General features: G+C 49.3%; 2 protein-coding genes across 3 annotated transcripts; one reads left to right on the plus strand and one right to left on the minus strand.

Moving 5' to 3' along the window:
• The first annotated feature begins 9,907 nt into the window (after positions 1–9,907).
• On the plus strand, positions 9,908–17,122 carry LOC128730736 (orcokinin peptides type B-like). Of its 2 annotated transcripts, none has more exons than XM_053823815.1 (3): positions 9,908–10,213; positions 15,981–16,322; positions 16,406–17,122. In XM_053823815.1, exons 1-3 carry the CDS (start codon positions 10,081–10,083, stop codon positions 16,597–16,599), a joined length of 669 nt encoding a protein of 222 aa, XP_053679790.1. In that variant the 5' UTR covers positions 9,908–10,080; the 3' UTR covers positions 16,600–17,122. The 2 variants fall into 2 exon arrangements, with proteins under 2 accessions (XP_053679790.1, XP_053679791.1); XM_053823816.1 differs by having other exon boundaries at positions 15,984–16,322.
• Positions 17,123–17,359: 237 nt separating this feature from the next.
• On the minus strand, positions 17,360–24,834 carry LOC128730734 (mediator of RNA polymerase II transcription subunit 1-like). Its single transcript, XM_053823813.1, has 4 exons — positions 24,511–24,834; positions 24,310–24,443; positions 20,061–24,244; positions 17,360–19,995 (listed from the first exon to the last, which is right to left on the minus strand). Exons 1-4 carry the CDS (start codon positions 24,832–24,834, stop codon positions 18,155–18,157), a joined length of 6,483 nt encoding a protein of 2,160 aa, XP_053679788.1. The 3' UTR covers positions 17,360–18,154.
• Positions 24,835–25,801: the final 967 nt, after the last annotated feature.

A 25,801-nucleotide genomic window follows, 5' to 3' on the forward strand; every position in this document is an offset into this window, starting at 1 on the left:
AGGATGGTTTGGTTGCAGTTCGTTTTTTGGAAATCTTTCCAGACTGTCTGAAATTCGTGCCTAAAAGGACTCACTCACACCGCTGCATTTTGGTAACGGAGTACATGAACAAAATCGCATCCTGTTTTAGCTTCCTTTCAGGAAGCATATAATGGCGCCGGGAACAAACTGGAGAGACCTAGTGTTCCGATGTTGTCCGCATTTTCTATCCACTATGCTCATCATCCCATTCTGCGCGATTTTGTTTTCTTTTTTTTCTTCGCGCTCAATTGAACGCACTTAGATGAGGGAAAATTTTGATGGAATTGTTCGAAAGCTGACATTGAAGTTTGTTTTCTTGGACTTTTTCATGGATGGAAGCGTCTGTTTGAATACACCTTGGAGAAACTCAAGCTCGAAACGTGCTACAAATCATGCAGAAAATGAAACTGAAAACAAACTTCCCCTCCTGTCAGGTCGAAAGAACGAGTTACCGGCGTCAGTCTAGAATGTTCTGCAAAAATTACCATAATAAACATGTCGGTATGTCTGTCACGAGGAAAAACCTCCAGTTTATAGCGTCAAATAAATAAAAATCACTAAATACGCTAGCTGGCTGGTCTCCTCAACAACGGTCTGTTTGAAAGTAAAAATCAAACAACAACCTTTCCTTCGGTTTTCTCGAGCCGCCTCTCGGCCGGAAAATAATTATTTTCCTCCTTCACCCACAAGCGTGGTGGCGTAGAAAACGAAACAAAAAAAAACAACAAACATTCGCCGGCTACAAGCTGCCATTTCTTGCGGTAAGGGCGAAGGCATGGTACCCTTTCCATAGGACACTCCACCAGCCATTCGGGACGTCTGGAAGCCCAACAACGAAGCGCCAGGCGATCGGCAGTTCCGGGCAGAGGGGAGCAAAATCACAAACGGAACAAAATCCCACTGGCCAACTAGCGAAGGGGGCCTAGTGAAAATCCATCCGACAGGGATGGAGAACGACGAGAGAGAAAGCGAGAGAGAAAGAAAGTGTGTGAGAGCGCGAGGGAGACATGCAGCTAGAACGAACCGAATCGGAGCCACCGATGGAAAGTGAATCTGTCTGCGCGGACCGAGCCGAAGGACACCGTCTGGCTGGATGTTCCAGAGGGCGATGGCGTGCTGAGGGCAGGTGAAATTTTCATTCGCCTCCCCCTTATCCGGGGGGTGGTTGGTATTTAGCTCAGTGTGTCTTGCAGGGCCCAGCGGATGGCAGCCATGCGGGCGAAAACGACACGGCCTATCGGGAAAGGGCCAGGGCCGGTATGTCTGCTAGGCCAAAGAGGTGTGTAGAGGCACGATTTGGGAGCTGGGGCATCAACAACCGTCTATTGCAGCAAACGACACTACCAGAAGGGCAGTAAATAAGCGTGCTGTAGAACACCGTTTGAATAGTAAAATTAGTAGCAATAAAATTGCTAAAATTCTTCATTTAAAGGTTTTCTTATTACAATGAACAATTTTTCGCAATGTAGAGTATGTGATAATAATTATTTTCTATATTTTTTCCACAAAACATGTATTTTGAAAGACAACTGGGTGTTGTTGCACATAATCAGAATATTTATACATGCTTTTTAGAAAATTTTCCTAGCGTAACTCCATTAAAACTTAGCCCAATGGTTCGGAAGATGACTCCATGTACCAACAACCCCCACCGGCACTCAAACCGCGCCATATCGCCTTTCCACATGAGCGCCCTTCGATTGAACCCGAAGGAGGATGATCAGAAAGCACGCAACGCGAAACCAGCCCTTCGAAAAGCCGGGCGTCTCGCGGGCGAAAGCGATTGGCGTACATAACATAACCCACCCTCGAGCGAACGAGAACTCCACTCCACGGTTCCGGTGTCCAGAATCGGGCCCACTCCAGCGCTCCAGCGAGGCGTCGCCGCTGTTATGCTTTTACTTTCCCGTTCCGGTGGTCGATTTCCACCGGCGAATGGGGTGGGTTTGGTGGAAAAATTGCTCCAGACACGGACTGTAGAAGAGCGGCTCAAAACCCCCTGGCTGGGGCTAAGACAACGCGAACCCGATTGCCTACTGAAACATATACACGCGCCCGTACGAACACGCGCAGAAGCACGCTCCCGGTGGCATGTTCCCGTAGGAATGGATCGGCGTGTTTTTTTCCTTCTTCTTCTTGCAATTTGTTTCACTCTTGGGCCTAGTTGCCAACACGAGCGTAGGCCGCTCGAATGAGGAGGAAAACCTACGTGGAAAGCTGGCAGACAGCGCGCTCGTCTGGGACTATCGATTGTAAAATCCCCATCCTTCCCGTTGGCGAGCGGGTTCTTTTCGGGAGCGAGGCCCATTCGCGGCTGGGCCTCCGAAAGATTTGACGGCTCCACGGTTATCGTGGTGAAAAGCGGTAAATTGAAAATTAAATATTTAACGAACACTATTTGCGGGAGGCCCTCGAAGGGTCACGCAAATCCCTTGCAAGAAGCGCGAAGTGGGTGGAAAAGTTTGCTAGACGTGCGGACGAATTAGCGGTGGTTCGTTTTATGCGATCTGTCTGCACCTCAGCGCTGTCAAAATATGCCTTTTTCGATGGCAAAGGACACACTCAGCCATAACGAGCACGCGAAGTTCCGCATTCCGGTGGCAGGAGTGTCGCAGGGATTCTGGAACGCATCCAGGGGAGGCAAACCTCGGGAGTAACGGAGCACAGAAATGCACGCCGTCGGTAAATAAGCGTGCCCATTGCTGCCGTCCAGACGAGCCACCGACTGCAACCCGCGAGCCGGATAAACCACCGACCAGACGCGACTTTTCCAACCTCTCGCCACCTCACCCTAGGGGTGGTGCATCCGGCCTTCGTCCTTACCGGCAAGGAGATTGACGGCGCACCCGGCAAATGGGATGAGTGCAGCAGACACACAGTTCCGGGCCGCGCTCCTTCACCTTAACCCTCGCGTGTGGTGATGGCAAATACACCGACACGACGGTGCAGTGGTATTGGTGTCGCACCACCCCTCCCACCCGGGAGTGGGGCGCTGTGGGCACATATTTCCGCAACATAAACGCAGCATAGCAGCGCCCTGCCGCGGCCAAGCGCACGCTCTCTCTCTCTCTCTCTCTCTCTCTCTCTCTCTCTCACTCTCTCGATTGTTTCCTCGCCGTCAGGACGACGGGTTATGTACAAGCGTTCGCCGACCTTGCATTTTGCAGTGGGCGTCCTCAGGGAGGGTCGGGGGTCTGGGCGCATGCGCACTCGGAACCGTCTGGAGTGGGTCTGGGTCGGGGTTTGGTGGTCGCCTCCTGCTAGCCCAGATTCACCGGCTCACCCATACACAAGCCGGACGGCGGCGATGGCGGGCTATGCAATTAGCGGCAGGATAATGGGTGGCAAGAGCGTACGTCCGAGTTGGAGAGGGCGAGGTGGCGGTAAAAATGGCCACTCCAGTCAGCCACGGAAGGATGAGTGGTGGCCGTCTGGGCCCTTTTGCGGAATGGTACTACTTTTCCCGGTTCGCGGGATCGACGTTTTCGGACTCGGGTGCATCGGAAGGCAGTGCGGTGCACCTCCCAGGGACGAGGACTATATGAGGGTGGGGAGGGGGGGGGGGGGGAGGCGAGATTGCTACGAAAGAGAGACAACGAGATAGAGAAAGAGAGAAAAACAAAGCTGACCGGATAGAAGGGGCGAATATTTAGCGAACGTGGTACGTGGACGTCGTGTGGTTCTTCCTGGTCCCCCGCTAGACACCATCCTCTAGACAATGCCCCGCAAAACACCCCTTCAGGACCCCAGTACTTGTCGTAAACTGCAGGGAAATGTTATGTTTACAACACCAAGCGCATTGGGGGAAAGGATTTCCATCCATCGACACAAAAGCCGGATGAAGTCGTGGACGATGGTGGAGTTGTGATAGCCAGACGCCTGCTGCAAGCACCCCTTCGAAGGGAGAAAGACAGAGAGAGAGAGAGAGAGAGAGAACACTCGCCAGAGAGTGGGAGGCATTTTGGGGTGCGTTTATGACGATCGAAATGCGGGACTCCCGGGAAACCGCCAGCTAGATGGCAAAGTTTAAATAGGAAGTGCATGGAAGTCGGGAGCGCACTGGGGGATTGGTAAGTGAAATATGTCACGGCGTTCCCCTCAACGAGCCCTTTAGTGAAGGAAAGGCGCATAGAACGGAGCACGATGTGTATCCTTTTACGACGGCAGGGCCCTGTAGGGTGCCCTCGCAGACAGACAACGTTTACGGGGGACCGGAAACCGGCGTCGCTGAAGAATATAGTTCAACAAACGCTATTTGTATTTCCACCGGCCCGGCTAACAAGGAAGAATGAAATTGTCCGGGAACGGTCGGTATGAGGGGGCTGTTGAGCCAGACTATATCTAGTCTCATGCAAAGCGGAATGGTGTGACGTATTTTTTATTCACTTTCCCTCAATTCGCAAGCTTAGGTTTTCGATTATGTCGATTGTTATTTTTTTTTTTGCTATACTAAATCATTTTTCAAATAAAAAAGATTGCTTCTAATATGACAATTACACAACGTTAGATATAAAAAATACTTGCTAACGCGAAGAATAACGCGAGTCCTTTCTAGCGGAAATCATGGAATCAGGAACCGGAAGGGGATCGCCTGGCTCATCACCTGTATGAGGCAAGTGCGCTAGTGTTGGTGAGAGAAGTTCCCCATCCGGTTCGCCTGCTGTCGAACTATGCGGGCTATGCTCGCTTACCCACGGTGCGATGATTATATAGCACAAGGTCTACGATCTCTCCCGGCGCTTCCACCTGCATGGCGGAATCCTTGGCTGTTCCATCCCGGCTTCATCTCTACGCAGAAGCAGTCGCCGGCTGTGGGCCAAACGCCCGAATGTCCTGGGTTATTCAAGGTTGCTGACTTTTATGCCGGTTCGATTCGCAAGGCGGAAATTTGCAATGCTGGTTTTGATAAACCCTAATGAGCAAAATGGCAAACTCACGCGAATAAAAATAGTTGATATAAAAGAAAGATCTTTAAAATAAAAATATACCTATATATATAAGCCTATAAATAACTTCTCTATCACACGTTTCGATAAAATCCTACATATTTCCACCGCATTAGTGCTCTTTGTAGTTTTCTTGAATTGAGGATAACAAGGAATTCAAGCGAGAGTGCATGCAAGTTTAATACGCTTGGTTGGTAGAGCTACAGCAGTTAAGCATATGTAATCACACCGTTATTCCACCGGGAGAACAAAGGTATTGCGATACCTTCCTCGATAAAAGAAACATCAAGCTCTTGTTTATTGTGTTTTGCTATTTTATTGGTAAAGAAACCTACCTAATTGGTAAAGAACCCTAATCAAAAAATAGATGGATGTTTAGAGTCTGGAAACTGTTATGAGGAGTTTCGCATAAATCGTAATAATTATTCCTATCATATTGAACTATCGTTCCAACCGTTAAACGAACAAATATTTTGAATTTCCATATCAGTCATTACAGCCGTCCGAAGAAACGTCCATTGTGAAAATTCATCCACGCAACATCCTCTAGTCATCTCTTTCTATCCTACAGTTTTTCACCTATATGCTTCTCGCTTGTGCGATTCATTCGTGTTCATCCGAAGAAAGGTTAACGTTCGGGCAGCAAAGCGAGATATACAACACAGTGCTGGGCGCTGTATTGTGTGCGTATACTTATAAATGGTAATGTTTTTACTCGAAGGCTATTAATTCAGCCTATACCATTTAAATTTCAATTTAATTCAAGTTTAAAAACATAATTACGTAATAAATGAAACATAGCACAATGGCAATGAAACGAAGTAAACAAAAGTGCAGAGAGTGCAAGATCATCCTGCCGTTATTACATCAAAATGCCATATTTTTCAAACGATCGAAAGGATCGAAGGTAATGGCAACCGGTTAACGGTCCTTGACACAATCAAATTATCCTGTTTGCTAATTACGGACCCCGTTCGAATGGGTTCAATCATAATTTGTTCGCCGTCACCCACAACCCAGAAAAGGGAGAGCCGAAAGGACAACCAGAAGCTTGCCCACGGAATGGTAACAATTGAGAGCAAATTTTGCCATCCATTTATCGCCATAGAAATCAATCTCATCAAACACACCGACTACAGCCCGACGATGTCGATAAAATGAAAATAGAAGGACGAAACAAATACGCTTGCCGGCAGCTTGCCGAATTTGCTTCCTCCCTAGGGTCAGACTCCGAAATCGGAATAATTAACACAATGTCGGTTTTGATAGCTTTCCTTCGAAGGCTTGTAAAGCAGCTACAGCTATCAATGAACGATCCTGGTGTGAAATGATATTGCGGGGAGCGTTCAACGTGGTGCGACCTGCTGCTTTATAGCTGCTGGGTCATGCGGATCTGCTCACCATCGGGCCAGTTTCGAGGATTCGTCGAGAAACAATTCAATCAATTTTTCCACCAACAACAGCTTCCCCAGCGGTAGGCAATGTCCGGGCCATTATGCTTGGCCATTGGCAGAAGGATGCGTAACACGAGCAGGCAAAAATTGTTGTGACATTTTCCGTTTAGTAAATGAGTTTTTTTTTGTTATGTACTTTTCAACCACCACGAAGCGAACGCACGAATGTCTTGATCCATGATTGATCCCGAAAAGAAAGGCACGTTAGGAATGCGATGACGTACACGCGAAGGAACCGAAGAAGGTGATGGAATTAAGCAGTAAAAAAATGATAAAATATGCATCCATTTTGGGAAGAAGATGTCGTAAGCTCGTAAGACAACAGACCCTCTATATCATCAAAATAAGCTATAAAATAGAGCAAGAACGTAGACAAATTAAGAAGGTAAAACACGTTTAAGCACGTGCTGCCAAGTGCGAAAAGTATGCTCTATTTATTTCCTCGAATGCCAAACATGCACCATCGGCCACAATGCAATAACGGTCAATCGTTGAAGAAAAAGTGAGTTGCTTTAGAAGCAAAGGACGGAAGCAGTTACCGTTACAAACAGAAGTGAAAAGGATGTCATAGTCGATGCTACAGGTGGCACGTGTTGAAGTCGTCATTCGAGGGGATTTTAAAATCAATTACCCATCCAACCAAACGGCAGTGGAAAAAGGACAAACTCAGTGGTCACACCTGTTCCACGTCGCCAGCCAGAGCGCGTTGGTTTGCGTATAAACGAATGTTGTTGCGAAAATCCTCACGACGAAATAATACCACAACCGGAAGCGTTACTTATCGTGACCATCATCATTTGTTGTGAAGGAATCCGTCATGGGCGCCAGGGGCAACGTAAAAACTATTCGCACGAGCCAAAACCACCCCCAAACCCCGGTGGCACTTCTGGTACCTAGCAACACGCACAGGACGCCTCCGCAGACTGCTAGCCTCATTGAGGGTGGCTTTGATTTGAGCCACCGAGAGTCGAGAGAGCCAATAATTAGCGCCATTCACTGGCCGCTGTTCACGAGCGAGAACCACAGAAAGGCACACCACGGAAACCGCAACTGGTGTCCGCCGAATTAGGATTTGTTTGTTTTTACGAGCGCGTTTACAACGTCACTCCAGTACTTCAAAGGGTGGCCCCGGGGGTCGGGCTGGGTTTAATGGGCACCGACATTAGGCAGCGATGGGGACCATCAGGTTGAGTGTTACATTTAACGATGGCTTCGGGCGCTGGTGTAACAGGATGGTCCGGTACACATACCCCCCCCCCCCCCCCCCCCTTCCGCCATACCTAGCTTCGGAAAACACCCCCACAGATTAACCAATTGACACTTCATCATTGCGATACGCGGGCCCACGAGGCACCGCCGCATGGCTCCCCGGAAGCCACTTGAGCCACTTCCGTTTCCGCTTCGTGTTTTATAGCCTCATTGCCACAGGCCCGTTTTATGGTGTTTCCATGTGGCTCTACTCGGAAAGAGCTGGCATGGAGAGGTGACAAAAGGGGGAAAAAAATTGGCTAATTGATAATTTAATGCACTGTGCGCCAGATTGGACGATTTCTAATCCCATCAATCAGCACGGGAGGACGAATGCTAGCGGAAGGTGGAATTTTCCAGGAATACGCAGACCAGCTGTGAGCGTAAGTGGCACAGAAGATCTGTTAGCGTGTTTTGTGCATATTTTTTTACCAAGCGATAATACCTTCACTGATGGAGGCGCAAAGAAAACCTCCAAACAAGGTTTTGAGGTGCATTTCTAAAAGGGGTTTGCAATATCTCCCACTTTGAAGGACATTCGCTTGGTGGGTTGAAAGTTAAGAGCTTCCGTATGGAATGAAATTCACTGTTCTCGGAGTTGAATTATGCAACTTTTCGAGATGTATCGTGTTTTGTGGATCGTTCTGTTTGATGCTGCGGTAGAGAAAAAAAGGGATGTTTTCATGCAAAAAAAGAACCGAAAATAGAACAAAAATTAGATCTGAAACAAGCGAAAAAGATGCCGTGATGCATAAAGCATTTTAAATCGGTTAAGTTTAACAGAAGTTCATTTAAATATTATTAAAACTCCTGAGACAGGTAATAATTTTTTATAAAAAAAATAGAAGTATATAGTCAGCGACGTTTATATTCAAATAAAAAAGCAATTTCAATTTCTCATCCATCATTTAAATTTCCTTAAACCCACAGCACACAAGCGAACGATGGTGACACAACCATTTTTTTCACTTTCAATCAACCAATTATTCATATTTCCATAGCACATGCTTCCATTATCCGTTCCCCTCCGCTTCCACACAACGACGATCGCTATTATCCTTGATGAGTGTGTAGCAACAATTTGATAAAATTATTTCGTTAATCCCGCCATTTCCGCAGTTTTTTTTCTGTATGTCTGTCCTCTTGTCTCGTGCATGACGTTCGTTACCGTGAATGATCATCGACATTAGGGTAAAGCGCTGCTGGCATTCCGATGGGATGATGTCACAGGATACACGGCGAACGTTGTTTGTGCAAAGCATCCAGAAGCGAAAGGGATACATTGTGAACAGATGCATGCACACAGGTTTACACTAATTTTTTAACTATGATTTTACAATTTCCATTCCGTTTCCATACAATTTCCATTCCATACAATTTCCGAGATACGTAAGAAATTAATAAACCACCAGAAAATATGAATTCATAGCAGGATCATTTAGTCTAATTTGAAATCATCCTCATAATGGGGTAGTGTTGCCTAACCAACCGACGGAAAGACCAATCATCCGAAACTAACCATCGATCGTGTTCTTAGGTCGTAGACCCCAAGGATGTACGCAATTCTATCGAAACTTCGTAAGACCCGTTTTTGATTGCAGCCGTATAGTTGGTGTAATATATTGCAATATGCTTTTCATTCATTTTTCGAAGAAAGATGTTAAAAAGATGAAAATTTCATAATTACAATGCTCCTAGCGTTGCGTAAAATCACGAACAGCTGTTGTACAATAGCATGAATTATATTTTATGTATTTATGATGAAAAATTTCGATAAAATGTTTCAAACCAAGTTCCTTTCTTAGTGAGATGTTACTCGTGAGCGCTCTTTAGTGAATTAGGTGGTAGTGAGAAATAATTGTGATGAAAGTGAGTGTGTGTATTTCGCAAACACTGTGAGCGGAACCATAATGAACGCAGAACGAACTAGTATAGAACCGCAAACTTCCCCACAAACACTGCCCCTCAAGGACATCCTCGCAAGTGAACTTATCTCATGCACCGCATCGTTCTCGACCAGTGAGCAAAATGGCTCGCATGAGCAGTGAGAAGCGATGACGACCGGTGAGCAATATTTTCCCGCGAACCACACGCATCTGCGGTCCATCATTAGCGTTTCCCGATGGAGACGCACAGTATAAAAGCACCGATGGCGCACCCGATAACGCAACAATCGTGCGCCAGGCATCAACCGTTGTGCATCGAGAGCTGTTTGTTGAGGGTGTTGCAAAGGAAATAGCGAACAGCAACGGCAAGCATTTTGCCGCAAGTAGTCTCTGCAGTGGTTCCTGCAAGCCAGGTCAGTTCGTTTTGGTTGAAAGTTTGATAGCAGCTGAAACCCCAGCACCCCCGTTCGTGTCCGTGCACCACCGCCGTGATCGCCTCTGCTTAGAAACCCCTGATCGGTCAATATGGTGAAGCTTCATCTCATCTGTGGCGTACTGCTGTTCGCCTTTCTCGGCTGGGCCCACGGGCTGCCGGTTAAGGATCAGGAGCTGGAGGAGGTTCTGACTAAGCTGCAGGAGCTGAAGCGTCTGAACGATGGTAAATCAGCATCTTCATAATCCTTTGACCGTTACCTCTCGTGTGTGTGTGTGCTCGTCCAGTGCTGTCAAAAATGGTCTCCGTGATACCTGTCCGTTTGTCTCAACACCTGTGTTCGTGCTGTGTATTCATGTTTCCTCGTGATTTCCGTCTCTAAATGTTCCTTCCAAGATCGGAAAGCACCGGCTGTAGAAGCGTTTTAATTTAAGGATTATTTGAAGAGAAACGCGATGCCCTTCTTGAACTACTCGCGCGCAAACTATCCTTGCATTGAGGGGTTCAACTAGTTTTGTTACAACAGCGAGTGGTTAACTGGATTCTGTTACACACTCGCCAAAAAATGATCATTTCCGGTTGCACTTCCGCGTTGATCCACCCGAGCGAAGCATCTCGGATCAGGAAATGTAGCGCCAGAAAGATTCTTCCACTGAGTTGTATTGCGTGCAGAGCTTTTGTCCCATAACCCACCCAAAAAGCCACACGTTTCATTACATACTTGTTGCTTCGCTCGCGCTAGCCGGTGTCCTTTGAACGACGCAACACCCTGGAGGAATTAGATGCTTATTTCCCGGATTGCGAACTGCAGTTGGGCCAGAGAATGGCATACTCCGGGAGCGATGAGATACGCCGTGTAGGTATGCATTTTCTTGGATTTTAATCAAAAAAGCATTATCATACATCACCAGCTGTCCTTGGGTGAGGGTCACCGCAGGCACTTTGAACCTCCTGAAATAGCTTGCGTAGCGTACCATTTTGTTTTTCATCCCTTCCAATCTTCCTAAACCTCTCACACAGTGCAGTCCGCTGCACGCGGTCACAATCCATCATGAGCACACTCGGAGTCCCACGACTCGGTGCAATACAAAATGGAGTATGTCTGTTAACGCTGGAATGCAGGACGAGCACGCCTCAAATGACCGGGTGAAGGCCGAAAAATGTGAAACAAAAATTCAAATGGCCTTTGTGCAAGGTTTGGCCGAGGGGAAGCATATTATAAGATCATTTTTATGATTGTTTTAAGTGCTCGAACGGCCTTAAGCGATGGTACGCATCCTTGTTGCGGATTTTACAATTGGATTTCATCTGATACACATTCCTGCGCGCACGGAAAAACCCACCAGCACACGGCCGGGGGATTCGCCTGCACCGATGTAGGTCAATTCCGAATGATGGGAGAGAGGATGGAAATTACGCACATTCAATTGTGGACTGCTAGCACCATCGTGCATTAAATTTATATTCGTTCGTTGTATGATTAGTGCGAAACATTTCTACACGAAAAGACCCGAGCAATAGTTTTTAATTATGCAATATCAGGTTCAACTGAAGCGGCCATTTCGAAATGAAGCAGTAATTGCTCTGTTATGAACACAGCAAGATGAACAAAGGTAAATTTGAGAACTACATGAAATGCGTTTCAAAACCTAACACTTATTCACCGCCACTTAACCCACACTTATTCACACGAGAATCACCCCCGACGGCTTAGCACCGGGAGGTGTCTAATTTATTATTTTAATAAATTGTCTTTCACTCCAAAGAATTACCATCCCACCGCAAATCGAATTCAACCGAGATAATTTGCGCACCAAAGCCTGGGCCGTGTAATGTAATAACGCTACGATGCAACCGTCCCGGTGGTGATGGAGACGCCTGGTACCGATGGAGGCACCTGGTATCGATGGAGGCGCCTGGTGCCGATGGAACCGCCTGGTACCGATGGAGGCGCCTGGTGGCGATGAAGGTGCCTGGTGGCGTTACAAAAACCTCGTTTTTTTTAAGCAAAACAGAAAGTCCCCAGCCGCGTTTTCCCTCGCTAACGGGCTTCCTGTAAGCCGGAGGATGCGGTGTGCTTCAATTTCCCGCTTGGCTGATGCTTTTCCGGTGAGAATCGGCATTCTCGCTATTACGAACGAAAGGCCGCGAAAGCACCCGTTCATCGCCATTGTTCTCATTCGGCTAGCAGGATATCTTAAAGCGTGTTGAGCCAAGGCTTAAGCTAAGCAAACAAGATGATGTGCATCAATTTTGAAAAGGATGCCTCATGCAACCATTTGCAAAAGGAGTGGTATTTTGCCAAGTTTGCATTTACGTCGAACGGTCGCATTAAAGCTTCGATTTTGCTTCCGCGTGAGTCGAACTGCTGTTCCCGATGACCGAGAAAAAACACTAACCTTTCCACCATAACGACGCCGATGCTGGGCACTTTCCTTGGGTTCGTCAGGTCAACGGGACAACGGGGCCCAGTTGCTCCCATCGTCTGGCTATTCGCCGCGTAACACGGGTAGGGCGCGAGCGGTAGGGAAAAACTTAAAATTACATGAAAACATCATCAAAGCACGCAGCATGTGTGCCGAGCGCAATTGTAGCAATCCTATCGGCGTCCGGTTTCCTGTTGCTTACGACGACCGGGTTTCCATCGAGCATCAGCAGCTGTTGCGTGATTCCACCAGGATGAAGGCACGCGGCAGAACAGAACGGGTACCGGAGGGTGCATGAGGGTGCGAACATTCTGCCGCATGCCGTCATCAGTATCCTTTCGAGTAAGCATTTTGAGAGCTTCGCACACGCAGATCTCGCCGTTCCCTTCAAGGGTGTGTATTGCCGGCACCTACGGTGTCAAGTGTCCGTTCTTTGAGTGTTGGACACAGGAAATGGGGCGAACGAGTGGAAAATTGCCCTCACGCCCAGCGTAATCGAGTGTTAAAATCTATCCAAACTTGTCACATGATGAATGACGTGAAGAACGTTGTTTGGCACCTCAATAGTGCATTCGGCAGATGTTGAAAGCCTTCACATCTGATACACATTTGCAACCACATTGGAGCGTTGGCCTTCAAAACTTCTTGTTCAATACCCATACGTTCATATAATCACTTACATTACAGGCTAATTCTGTAGAACACATGGCACAGTCAACCATGTGGTTCCATCGAAAGAGTATTTCAAGTCAATGAAAAAATACCTTCTCTCTGACAGAGCCGGAGTGACAAACTTCCAATCGGCACATGTTTCAATCAACACCGATTTCGAATCACGCTGAAACTTGCCAGTTTGTTGCGTTACACAATGCCACGAGCTTGAACTTTTGGCATTCCAACTAGTGCGGAATAGGACGAATAGCGCAGAGCAGTGTGAAAACTGCTACAATAGGTATTTGATCGCCTCAGCACCTCGATACGATTGCAAGCAACTACAGCAAATAGCACGTTTGTGATGATTTCCGTTTCGAAGGATGAACCCAAGCTCCAAGGGCAGAAAGTTTACAGGAAGATTCGTAAACTTGTGCTGTAAAGTTTACTTATTAAGTGCTGAAGAAATATTTTGATTTTTTTTCTCCCCAGTCGTAACAGTCGCTTCAATAGAATGATAATCTGGATTCCTCCGTGCTACTTCGTTGGACCTCATGGGAAACGTTGTTATCGCAGGACTTATTGGTGAGCGAAAATTTCAAATTTCTCCACAGGACAGGATTGTTCTGCTGGGAATCACAATTACGTCAATCATAACCCAAACATAACGTTGGTTGTTGCGCAATTTTGCAATAGAAATTCACTGCCTGAATTGTGATGTCCACGTGCATATTGTAGTAAACCATTCGAACAGAGATCTCGCTGGGATAATGTATCACTCCTGCTGAGAGTAGAGAATTTACAGACAATTGTGAAGCGCAATCTACTTTTTTTGATGACAGTTAGTATAAATGGATGAAAATGGTATGATTCCTCAAGAAGTATGCTGACGTCCACTACACTAGTTTGTCGATTTGGTCAACGATAGCGTAGTTTTTTATTTGCGTTGATCTTTCACCCATTATGTTCCACGTTGAGTTTATACTTTAAGCTGGAATCATTTAGAGGCAAAAATTCATTGCAATCTTTTCATCAAATCGTTTGTTGGAAACCTGGAACACAGGAAACTTTTTCGTCGAATTCCTTGAAACTTGAAAAGGATAAAATACATCAGAAATATGTATATTTCGGAAAACGCTTAGACTGAGGCTTAATATCAAACAGTGCTATAAACTGTTCTTCGAAATTATTTGATCGTAAGCGATTTTTTGGAACAATTTAGGGTCAGAAAATGGGGAACATGCTGCGTATCCTCGGTAGCATCAACACCAAACCATTTCAGGCTCACAAATCGAGTTTCTGAATTGAGAATGAATGAATATAATGACGCCAACAAAAGCAGATGTTTGAGGCAAATCGAACCGCCACACAGGTGCGCGCGTCGGGACAAAATTACAAGCAAACCTCGCGAAACACTTTGACGAGTTTGTTAACGATCGCTTTCATAAACACGAAACTTCGTTTCATCGAACCAATTACCATGGTTTACACCTTTGCACTTGTTCAAGGACAAGACAATTGCTCGTCCGCGCAGTAGCTGCTCGAGATGTCCTTCGAGCATAACGCCTGCCATAAACATCCGGGCTATCAAACGCTTCTTTTTTGAACGCCAAAAGATGCTGCTCCCGACGGCTGATGTTCTATTATTCATTGCTTATTCTATTATTATCGCCCACGCGCGATGCATAATCATAAATTCGCATCGTCAGCAGGCAGAGTGGAGTGAGTTTAATTAAGTTAAACATAATCAATCACCTGCCATGGATCTCTGTGAAGTGTCCCTGTTTGTGTCCGTGTTCGTGTGTTTGTCTTGTCCGGTGTCCTGTGTGCGTCTTCAGTCGAGCAACAACTTCAATGTATCACCATCCCTGTGGACGTCCCATTCATAGTTCATGTCTATGTAACGATCGAGAAAGGATCAAGTGTTGTGCCCATGTCCAATGTCCTCATGTGACTACCACCCAAATGTCCGCATGTGAACAGTTAGCGAACGCATTAACTCTCCACCATTTTCACCATCTACTCCAACCCACTGACACCTGGTACACGAACTACCCCATCCAGAGTACCTTTTCTACAACCGAATCCTGCTCAGCCCGACTCAGTATGACGGATCGTTCGCCACTCTCCCACGCACTTCCGGCGGAAGTCCGTTCGGTCGGAACCAGCGCTCACTCGACTCGATCGGTGGCGGGAACCTGCTGAAGCGGGCCTCGCTCGATTCGATTGGTGGTGGAAATTTATTGAAAAAGTAAACCACTGCATCCATGCCACGTGGTCAAAGCATCCGAAAAAGGAGCGGTTGACCTTGATGCGAGGGAGCTGTGTTGGTATGAGTGCATTGGTACGTGAAAGTGTTTGTGTTTATGGAAAAGGATCACCCATGACAGCTAGCGTCTCAGGAGTGACGCGTTATATTTCGAGGGAAACGTCCATTTCCTTTAACAGCACCAGCCCAGCAATCGATGCTTCAAAATTTCATCAACTTATGCAACGTTTCATGAAGCCCTCAGCGCCATTTGTTAAAATATGAAAATTATTTACCTCTGCGCAAGGAGCACTATCCAGCCGCTGGTCCTTCCAGTGGTGATCCCTTGTTTTGCTGCATGTGCATTGTGCAGGACGCGTCCGATGCCGGCGTTGAATATGCGTAGTCTATTTCGCTGACCAGGCGACTAGAAGGAAGCAGAGAAGAGAGATTCAGAGTAACTAAAACACAACAATCAAACAATGTACAATAAAGCTCAGAATGCAAACGTCTCCTAAGAGCGACCATGAAAATCAAACCCTGAACGTCATGCAGGATCTTTCTCACCGGTCAAACGTTTTTCAAATGCATCCGAACAAACGCTTTTGTTTAACATTCTCCCAAGTTTCTGTCTAACATTTCTTTCAACCCCTACGAACGACGGTAGCAGGCCAGCTGAAGCAGGCAAACGAAGAGAAGGTGCAGCTCACCGCGACGGACCAAAAGACGGGTTCACCGGGATTATCGGGTGCTGCCATCGGAACATCCGGATACAAGACAAAACGATCGCTGAACAACTCGGATCGGAGGACGCTGTTGTACAACTACTATTCCCGCGGATTGGCCCCGATGTACGACAAACGCAACTTTGACGAGATCGACCGGTTCGCACGCTTCAACGGCAAGCGGAACCTTGGTTTTGAGCCTTCATACACCGGAGGATCCCCGGACCACGGATACAACGGGCGTTACAGCAAGCGCAACTTTGATGAGATCGATCGCTTCAACGGTGAGTAGCCGCCGAGACTATCGTTCTATCAAACAGGTGATCCTAAATTTCTTTTTCCCTCAACACTCACCCATTTCTGATAGCTGGTTTCAACTATCGCTTGAACGGGGATGAGATGGCAACGATCGGAAAGCGGAACTTCGACGAGATCGACCGGTTCGGGCGTTTCGCATTCAACAAGCGCTACTTTCCGGAGGTGAACGAGCTCGGAGCGCCAAACAGCCTCAAGCATGACCTCTCGGAGGATATGGCCGTCATCAATGAGTACTCGCAATAAGAAGCGTAGGCGCAGGATGGATTTCGGACGAGGAATAACATCGGTACACCCAACAAGCGGAGGTTTTACCATTCTCCAGCACTATACCCCTGTTCAACAGCACCCTCGTTGCTAGAGTCGATTGAGGTCGCGGGCTGCTTCTAAACGTCGTAGTTCCTTGCTGCCGTTTCGCTTTCTAACCACCACAGCCGAAGGATCCTTACAGTCGATGCTGACACTGTGACAGGTGGTGCTGGCATAATTAGGCACGGTTAGCGTGTGTTTTGCATTTTCCGTAGCTACTAGTTCACTAATTGTAATAAAAGAGACATCAATGAACCCTAATTATTGTAACTACTATCGATAGAGTTATACGAGCGGGTGAGCTACGAGCTACTACCTAAATTAGATTGCAAATAAAGTGTAAAGTATGGACAAAGCAAACTAAACTAATTAGAGGAAAAGATGATAAAAGAATAAAAACAGGAAGTAAAATTGAAACGAATCTGATTAAATCACTCAATAAACCAAAAGCTAATTGGCGTTCTGCAAGCTCTCAAGGAAAACTCCTGCTGTTGTTAATGTGTTCGAGAGCTATTTGCTACCGAATGAGTAGAGGTGTCCATGGGGCGTCTTCTAGGAATCCGCGGGTCGTCTTATCTATAGGTCGTTAACAGAAGATTAAAACATGGCGCACATTTCTTTCGCAAAGTTTCAACCTACGTCAAGAGGAGAAGCGATCTATTATTTTGCACTATGTCGTGCATTTCCATTAGCCGGCATTGCTTTATTACGTTTCTGAGGTTTTCTTTAATGCTGCTAGTATCTATAACCTGCTTCTACGGTGCCCTATTTCGCCTTAGTTTTAGTCATTTCCCTCATTTCCCTACCGCTGTAACTTGTACACTTCTTATCCCTGTCCCATCCTGTCGTGGTGCAGTGGTGATAGATTTTTGTAATGTACATATACACCTGAAACACATCCACACACACATAGACACCCTCGGGAGGTCAACAATCAAATCGAACCAGACAACAACACAAAGCAATATTCTAATTGCATCCACTCCAAGCAGTATTGCAGATGATTCTGACGTTCGAACGCAAAAAGATATCCTGCTGAGTTTTTACGACGAAAGCGATATCTCAAAAGGCAACGTGTTAATACTGCTGCAGTACTGTTGCCCGGACGAGACCGTATCCAGTCCTGTTCCTGTTTCGTCGTGTTCCCGTCGTGAAGGAGAGAACCGTGTTGGAAACCGTTTGTTTTCTCAGTATGCGACTCGCGAAAATACGACGTAGCGCTTGTGTCATGATCTAAGTATTACCGAAAGAGTTTATAGCCCTTCAGCCCGGCCATCTCGTAGCTCAACTAGACATATTCCTACAACCGGTACAAATACCGGATCCCGCGATTGGTTTAGTGTTGCTCGAGATGGCGCCTTTGAAGGTGAGGAAAGTTTGAGAGGCGCTACATTTAAGTTACGTTACGTCAGACAGTATCCACCGTGCATGTGTTCGACATCTACTAGCAGCTCAGGACTATCCACGCCATTTCAGGCCCTCATCCTGCCTGTCATTTGCCTCCGATGCCTACCAGGGCTTCGTCCATCAGGTCATCATCGAGTCCACCACCGGGACCGCCATGTGTGGATGATGCATTCGAGTGTGGCGAAGTGAAAGGCAGTGGTGATGGGGCCGGAGATTTGACGATGTGCACCGAGACAGATGCCGGTGACGGAAGATTGCTGAGGGCCGTTGAACCCGTAGCTCCTCCAGCCCCACTTGCGTGATTGCCCAAATGATTACCGTGATGATGGAGGAGCGAGTGGTTGTGGTGGTTGTGATTAAGCATGTTGTTGGGCGGTGCCAGGCCAGTCGAAGCTCCTGCTGCATTTTTAGCCAACACCGCCATCAACTGCTGGGTGCTGGTGCTATCGAGAGACAGGGATCCGGACGCAGGCGACTGTCCACCAGCTCCAACGCTGCTTATTGCGTTCATCATGATCATCGAGGCCATGGTAGATGCTGAAGTCCCGCCGGTGTCCCCACCGCTCGACGGGCCACTACCGATACCGTCTTGTGACGAGTGGGAGTGGTTCGATATCGTGCTGCTTGGCCGAGATGGAGGGCGCATTAAAGGTCCTGCCGATCCCGACCCCAGCTCACCATCGTTCGAAGCGCCTCCGGACACAGGTGATGGAAACGGTGGCAACACCATTGACCCCGTCGTTGTGGGCGTTCCCGGAGCAGACCCGGACCGGAAACCATCACGACTAGTGCTACCCGTTAGCGATGACAGCATCCCTGGAGAGGCACGTCCGGCGGAAGGAAACATGCTGCCGTCTGAGCTGTTTGATTTCGTCAGCAGCGACCCATCGCTACCGAACATCTTCTGCACAATGTTCGGAAGCAGCGGATGCATTGAGGACCCGGACCCATCAGTACCCGTTCCACCGGTTGTGGAGGGCATTTTGGAGCCACCCTTTGCTGCGGAACCAAGCAGATCAGAAAGCAACCTCGCACTGGCATCACTGGATGGGGACGATGAAAACTGTCTTAAAGGTGATGAACCGACGTGCTGCGGTGAAGACGTTGGAGGTTGTTGCTTCTGCTTCCGCGCTACGTTGGTGGGTCCCATGGCCGTTTCCTTGGCATTTTTGTTCGTTTCGTTCGCCCCATCAGTGCCGATCAGGTTGGAGCCCGATCCTCCACCTGAGCTGCCACCACGCGCGGAAAGCTTCGGTATTTGAAACTTGGTGTCAAGCGATTTTGCGAATCCCTCCATGTTGCCCATCGCCCCGGTCGGATAGCCCAGCATTTTCATGATGGATATGGGGTTTACCAGCGACGAGCCGCTCCCAACACCTGCGCCAGACGCACCGGAAAGCATTGCTCCAGCGAGCGATGAAGCGGAGGACGATTTAGAACGGCCAGCCGATCCTGCCTTCTCCTTCGACGCGGTTGACGAGGAGTATGACGACGAGGACGTGCTGGCCGGATTAGAAGCCGATTTTGGGGAGCTCACCTTGGACGCTTTCAGCCCGCCCGCAGTACCTCCGCTGAGCGAACCGAACGAATTAGACTTTTGAAAGGGCACCTTCGACGACCCGGCCGAGCTGGCATAATGGGGACTACCCTTGGTGGACGAAGGAAAGGCCCCGCTGAAGGAGGTAGTATGGTTCTGTTGCTGTTTGGATGAGACAGACTGCCCGCTGGACAGGCCGGACTTTGGGCCGGATTTGCTACTGCCGGACTTTGATCCACCACCACTGTTAGACGTTTTCGTACCCTTCTTGTTCTGTATCGTCAGCTTTATACCGTCCGAGCTTGGCTTGACCATGTACTCGGACGCTTTGCCGCTCGTTAGGGCGGCAGTCAGTGAGGGTGCGCTCGTCATGGAACTTGATTGCGTGACTGAAAAGAGCCCGTTGCCCGTTTGTTAGCATTGCGATGAGCCCTTCGCGTAGCTTACTACTCACCTGCACCGATGCTGGAGGAGGAAACACAGTTCGCTAGGGAGCTAACTGCCGCCGACAAGAGCCCACCGCCAGTCTTGGAAGAATCCTTCATCGTACTACCGCCGCTAAGTGCCCCGAAGCTGCCGATGTTCACACTCGTTCCCAAACTTCCGGCACCGACCGCCATCGGCGTGGAAGTCGTCTGCTGCGTGATAGTCATCTCCGGTAGCACCAGTACGGCACCGCCTTCATCGTCCGTTGTTTGGGCTGACTTCAGCTTATCGATCACGGCACTAAGGGATCCGCCCAATCCCCCCCCGCTGGTTGACGACGGAGGTTTGCGATTTTTGGCTGCCTGCAGCGCTTGCAGCATTGAACTGGCCGTTGCCATGCCAGACCCTGCCAGTCCTAGTGATGCTGCTAGCGACGTTCCCTGTGCGGAACCGAGTCCGGTAAGGTCGATCATCGGAGCCACCGACGTACTAGAGCCACCGTCACCGATTCCAGGCCCGGTCATCGAAATGGTCATCGAACCCGGACCGGTAGTTCCCAGATCCAGTTGCTTCAGCTTCAGGTTGACGTTTTTCGACCTGCCTCCGGAACCGGACGACCCGGAAGCGCTGCCTGCGCTCATCACCGCTCCCGTCGAGGATCCTGCAGACGAAAACTGGAGCACCTTTTTGTCCGCCCGTTCCTTTTCGCGGTCCTTGGATGAGCTGCCCGTGGATGAACCGGTGATTCCGCTGCCACTTCCTCCGCTCACACCGCCAACGTCAGACGACTTTGTTCCCGGGGAATTTCCACTGGCGGCTGCGGACTTTAACGCCGACATACTGGGCTTACCGCCACCGGTCGAGCTTCCGCCAGAGTGCAGCGGATGCTTCGGGGAAACCGATGCACCATGCTTGGGACTGTGAAACCCCAAACCGCTACCGCTGTGCTTCGGGCTACTGTGATGCACTGGGCTTGAGTGTTTAGGGCTTAATTTACTCGCACCTCCCGGTGTAGAGATACCGCTTCCGGTACCTCGGTGGGGCGAGGATTCGCCGGATTTGAACGGCAGCTTGTTCGGTGGACCCATCGACGCGTGGTCCACGCTTTCGGCTTTGCGCTTTTTCTTCTTCTCCGATTTGCCCGTCCCACTTCGTTCCGACTCCGAGTTGCCCTTGCGGTGCGTACTGCCGGTAGAAGACGAGGACTTCTTCGTCACGGAAGACAGGGTCGTCGTTGTTGAAGACGAGGAATTTGTGATACTGTTGTTGCTGCTACTTTGGGAGACGGTAACCGGTGTGATGGTAACAGTTGCGGATGTCCCACTGGTCGTACTGTTGGCGTTCGTTGTGAAGGGAATGATATCGAGGCCACTTCCCCCAGAGTTACCAGTGGCCAGCGTGGTCGGTGCCATCATGGACTGGTCCAACATCCCGACTCCGTACGGGGAAACGACCTTTCCTCCGATGGGAGAAATCGTACCTGCTCCCGGCGCCATTCCGGGCTTCGAGGAACCGAACGTACTCTTCTGCGAGCTGATGCTGGCAGTCGGTTTGTTGGTGTTTCCCTCAGCAAAGAAGCTGCTCATTTCCGCCTCTACCAAATCTACCGACTCCTCGGGCTCGTCCGACGCCTCGGATGTACTGGAGCTGCTCGAGCTGCTGCTGGAGCTGCTACTGGAGCTGGAACTGGAACTGCTCGAGCTCCGTTGCCGTTTAGACGTTTGTGTGGCCGACCGCTTGACCGGGTCCGGCTCGAGGGACGAAAAGTCGAGGCTGTCGAGCAGCAAAGCTCCCGCACGTTCGCCAGCATCGCCGGATGGCGCATTGCATGCCGAAAAGCCCGACGAGGACAATGAGGATAAAGATGAGGAGGAGGAGGAGGTCAGAGGCACCTTGATGCTGCCGCTGGTGTCTTCGTCACCAGCGGCTGATGGGTTCAGGTTCAAATTTGGAGGTTCGTTCTTCGCCGACATTGTTGTAGTTCCACCCAAAGAGTTGCCCTTGGCTTCGACCCCGGACGCTGGAGCCGACTTGCTGAACAACGATAACTCGCCGGCGTCCTCCTCCTTGCCACCGACGGCCTGCTTTCGCTGTTCACTTAAAATCGAACCACCACCGCTACCAGACGTCAATGTTGGTACTGCTGCCGTTGCTACCGCCGTTGTACCCACCACGCCGGATGACGGTACGTCCTGGTGACTGGGGTTTGCGATAGAACTAGTGGTGGTCATGGTGGAGGCGCCGGTTACAGATGCCGCGACGCTGCCCTTCTCAACGTCACCATCGCCGCCACTCACGCTAAGGTTGCTATCACTCTTTGGGCTCTTACAAAAATCCTCCGTGCGCCGTTTCTTCGTTACGTTGCCAACTAACGCTTCCGGTGGTTCGCGGACTCCTAGTGGGAGTCCCGCCGACCGCAAATTGCCACCCGTCGCTGACACCGGTGCTCCCACTAATCCGATTCCGTTCCGTCCAGGCAACATATCACAAAAATCCAGTCCCAAGCTGGCTCCTGCTAGGCCGGTGACGCCGTCACCAGTTACACCATTGTTGCCGTTGATGAGTCCTCGCGACAAGGACTGTTGGCCAGTTCCATTTGATGCCGCGCTTCCTCCTGCACCACCATCAACAGCAGATCCCGCACCGCCCAGCGACGTTAGAGTGAAACCATTCATAGTTCCATCCTCACCGGAACCGGAAACACCACCCGATGTCGCTCCATCATTGCCAGCGTTAAGACCGGGCCCTGCACCTCCTCCACTACCTGGACCTCCTCCACCGCCACCGGAAGAATTGACGCTTGCAGCTCCGAGGACGTTCGGTTTGAACTTCTGCTCGTGCTCCTCCTCCCAATGCTTCATGAGAGCTCGCAGTGTCACCGGGATGGACATACTACGCTGTAGAACAGCCGAAATACGATCCAAAGTGTGCTGATCGGTCGTTTCGCCATCGCTGCAGTAGATACGCACGACGATGTTGGCGATATTCTGCAGATCAAACTCTACCGTCGCGAGCGATTCTTCGTACGGATGCATCAATGACACGGTGATGTACTGGCAGGTAAGTGCGCTTACTTCAAACACGAGCAATCCCATCCCAGCTCCTGCCGTTCCGTTCTCCATCGGGTGCGTTCCATCCAGAAGCTGCTGCAGGGCACTCGTCCGCCCGGCAGCGCCGTTTGAGGGCAAACCGATCCGGATGCAACTTGCAAGCAGTTGATTGAAGACGGCCTGTTGGCGCAGAAAGGTCAAGATCTTCGGAACGTGCTGAGGTTCCGTGAACGGTATGCTGCTCACCATCACCCCCCGCAGGGCGGGATTATCCGTGAGATAGTAGCAGTGATACTGATCGGGTAGTGAAACAAGCAACCCCTTTGCCGGATCCGTTACGCTTCCCCCGGAAGCGTGGTGGGCGATGAGCATGAGCAGAGACGTCGGAAGCCCGAGCGTGTTAGCCGTCCCTTGTTCTCCCCCTTGCTCCCCACCACCAGTGCTTCCGCCGACGATAGACTTGATTGAGCGCATCATCGCGCTATTGATCGGCATCGGTTTGCTGAGTCGCAGCACAAACGTGGCAGGCAACGAGGTAGAGTTGTGTTTTTCGATTGGCGTGTAAACTGGCGTCCCAGCGGAAGTTGCGTTGTTGCTTCCGTTCACGACGAGCAGCGGCTGGATTTGGAGCTTGTTTGCACTGGCTGCCTCCAGTACCACCGCCACGCTACATCCAATGCGCTCTTTCGCGATCAGTTCCGCCGACAGTGCGTTCATCGTGCGTGTACCAAGATCCAGTAACTCATAGGGAGCGACAAAATATGTCAGACGCATAGGGTGACCACCGCGCCGTTTCTGCACAACTCCGAGCGGGGCTTTCAGCAGGAGCGCGTGCACATCGGTAAAGTGCTGCGTCGAGAGCGTGTAGAGCGTGTACAGATCGGTTTCGAGAGCCTGTAGAGCGACAAACGCGTTCACTTTGATCTTCTTCTCCGCGTTCAACTGGTAGATCGAAGCCAAACCCTCAAGCTGGGTGGTAAAATCGGCGAAATCGCCGCGTTGCAGACAGGCGACAAGCTCGCTGCAACTCTGCTGCTTCATCTTACACTCGTGGTGTACCTTAACATCCTGTACCGTCCCACCAGCCGGATCGAGAATGATCTCGAGGTAGAACATATCAGACGAAATGAACAGTCCGGAGGTGTCTTCGCTGAGCTTGAGGCTAAAACATTATTTGAACCGAAACTTTAGAACATTTCACGTGCCAGCTTCCATTATGGATCTTACCCTAGCTGCCTAGTGAGACAATCGAGCCGCTCAACCAATCCCTGTCTGGTGGTTACTTTAATGCAGTACTGCATGCTGTCGAGCGTCTTCTGAAGGTTTGATTTTTCTACCGCATCTAAGGCGTACCGTTTTTCCTACAAAATCAAAAAATTGCGATTAGCATCAAATCACATGACTGTATCTCGATTTCGCCAAACGAACCAGCAACGACATCCGTACGGATTTAGACATCTCCGGGAAGGTTTTGTACTGGGCCGATTTGGCTTTCGTTCGAAGCCGCTCCATTAGCAGTTCCATTTGCCACGTCTCATGTTTATCGCCGCCAAGCAACACCTTGCTGGGAGCACCGGCAACTACCCCGGAACCCGCACCATGCGGTTTCACATCAGGTTTTCCAAGCCCCTTCGGCCCGGAGGAACCACTGCTTCCAACGCCGCCACCTCCTCCTGCTCCTACTCCACCGTTTGCCATCAGCAAGGCGGGAAGACTCCCTCCAGCCATTGCGGTTGTTCCAGAAGACGACATCATCGATGGTGTCCGTACCTATTGCCTCCACTTCGCGTGTTAATTGACAACCACCAATTGCCCTTGCTGTCCGCTATAGGCTCGCCGGACGCCTGTGTCACCCAACCTTGTACAAGCGGCTTTTCAAAGCCCCACGGTCCTGCTATTGTCTATAATGCTGTCTCGGCAGCTGATGCACCCAGTCATCCCATACCCGTAGCCAAAGTTCACGATTGTATGACACATTTTTCTCTTATTGCGGCCTGCCCGTCGGCAGGCTAGCAGCCGCCATGCACTGACCCACGCTTTGGCTTTTGCGCAAGCCGACGAAACTGCATTTAATTACTAGCGTTAGCCAACTTTCCACCTCGCGACAACCGGGACCACAGGCGTTGGCTTGAAAAATGCCACTATTTTCTGTTCCTTGGTCTTTGAACGTAAGGGTACCCCGGGGTTTTAAACGTACAAAAATGGGCAGACACAAACACGCACACACAAACACAAGCACACAGTTCCGGATTGCGTGATCCAGGTTCTGGGGTAGAAATGGGCTACATTTACTGAAGAAAACTGTGCCGGGCCGTAAGCCAGTGGATTAGCTTTAACATTTCATTCAACGTCACCCGGTAGTTTGCGCAATCCGGATTTTTTGAGACACTTTTTACCGAAGGCACCAAACACATCACACGACGGAACAGCACAGCAGCTCTCTGCTTTTCTCGCTCTCAGTCTAGCAGATTGAAGAGAAAGCGAGAATCGTCGCAGGAATGGAAATCACTAGGTTTGCAATTCGCTGGTTGATGCGATGCTGGGACCTTTCGTTTTCCTGATCAATTTCAGCTTAATGGCATTGGACTTTTGGTTTCCGTAAAATATATCCCACTTTTCGCGAAGGAATGCCCTTTTTCTAACGCAGCAAAATTTCTTGTTTCGCGTTGACTTCAGTGACACTTTCAACCTAGTGTAAAAGCTACAAAAATCAAACTCA

The sequence above is a fragment of the Anopheles nili genome, chromosome 2, assembly GCF_943737925.1.
Source record: "Anopheles nili chromosome 2, idAnoNiliSN_F5_01, whole genome shotgun sequence".
In the NCBI taxonomy this organism is placed as follows: domain Eukaryota; kingdom Metazoa; phylum Arthropoda; class Insecta; order Diptera; family Culicidae; genus Anopheles; species Anopheles nili.

Excerpts from the sequence above, each read along its gene's own strand:
- LOC128730736 (XM_053823815.1), top strand. The coding sequence starts at position 10,081 with ATGGTGAAGCTTCATCTCATCTGTGGCGTACTGCTGTTCGCCTTTCTC. Across the intron at positions 10,214-15,980 it reads GCTGAAGCGTCTGAACGATG|CAGGCCAGCTGAAGCAGGCA; the intron begins GTAAATCAGCAT and ends GAACGACGGTAG. Across the intron at positions 16,323-16,405 it reads TGAGATCGATCGCTTCAACG|CTGGTTTCAACTATCGCTTG; the intron begins GTGAGTAGCCGC and ends CATTTCTGATAG.
- LOC128730734 (XM_053823813.1), bottom strand. The coding sequence starts at position 24,834 with ATGTCGTCTTCTGGAACAACCGCAATGGCTGGAGGGAGTCTTCCCGCC. Across the intron at positions 24,444-24,510 it reads CCGTACGGATGTCGTTGCTG|GAAAAACGGTACGCCTTAGA; the intron begins GTTCGTTTGGCG and ends TTGATTTTGTAG. Across the intron at positions 24,245-24,309 it reads TGTCTCACTAGGCAGCTAGG|CCTCAAGCTCAGCGAAGACA; the intron begins GTAAGATCCATA and ends ATAATGTTTTAG.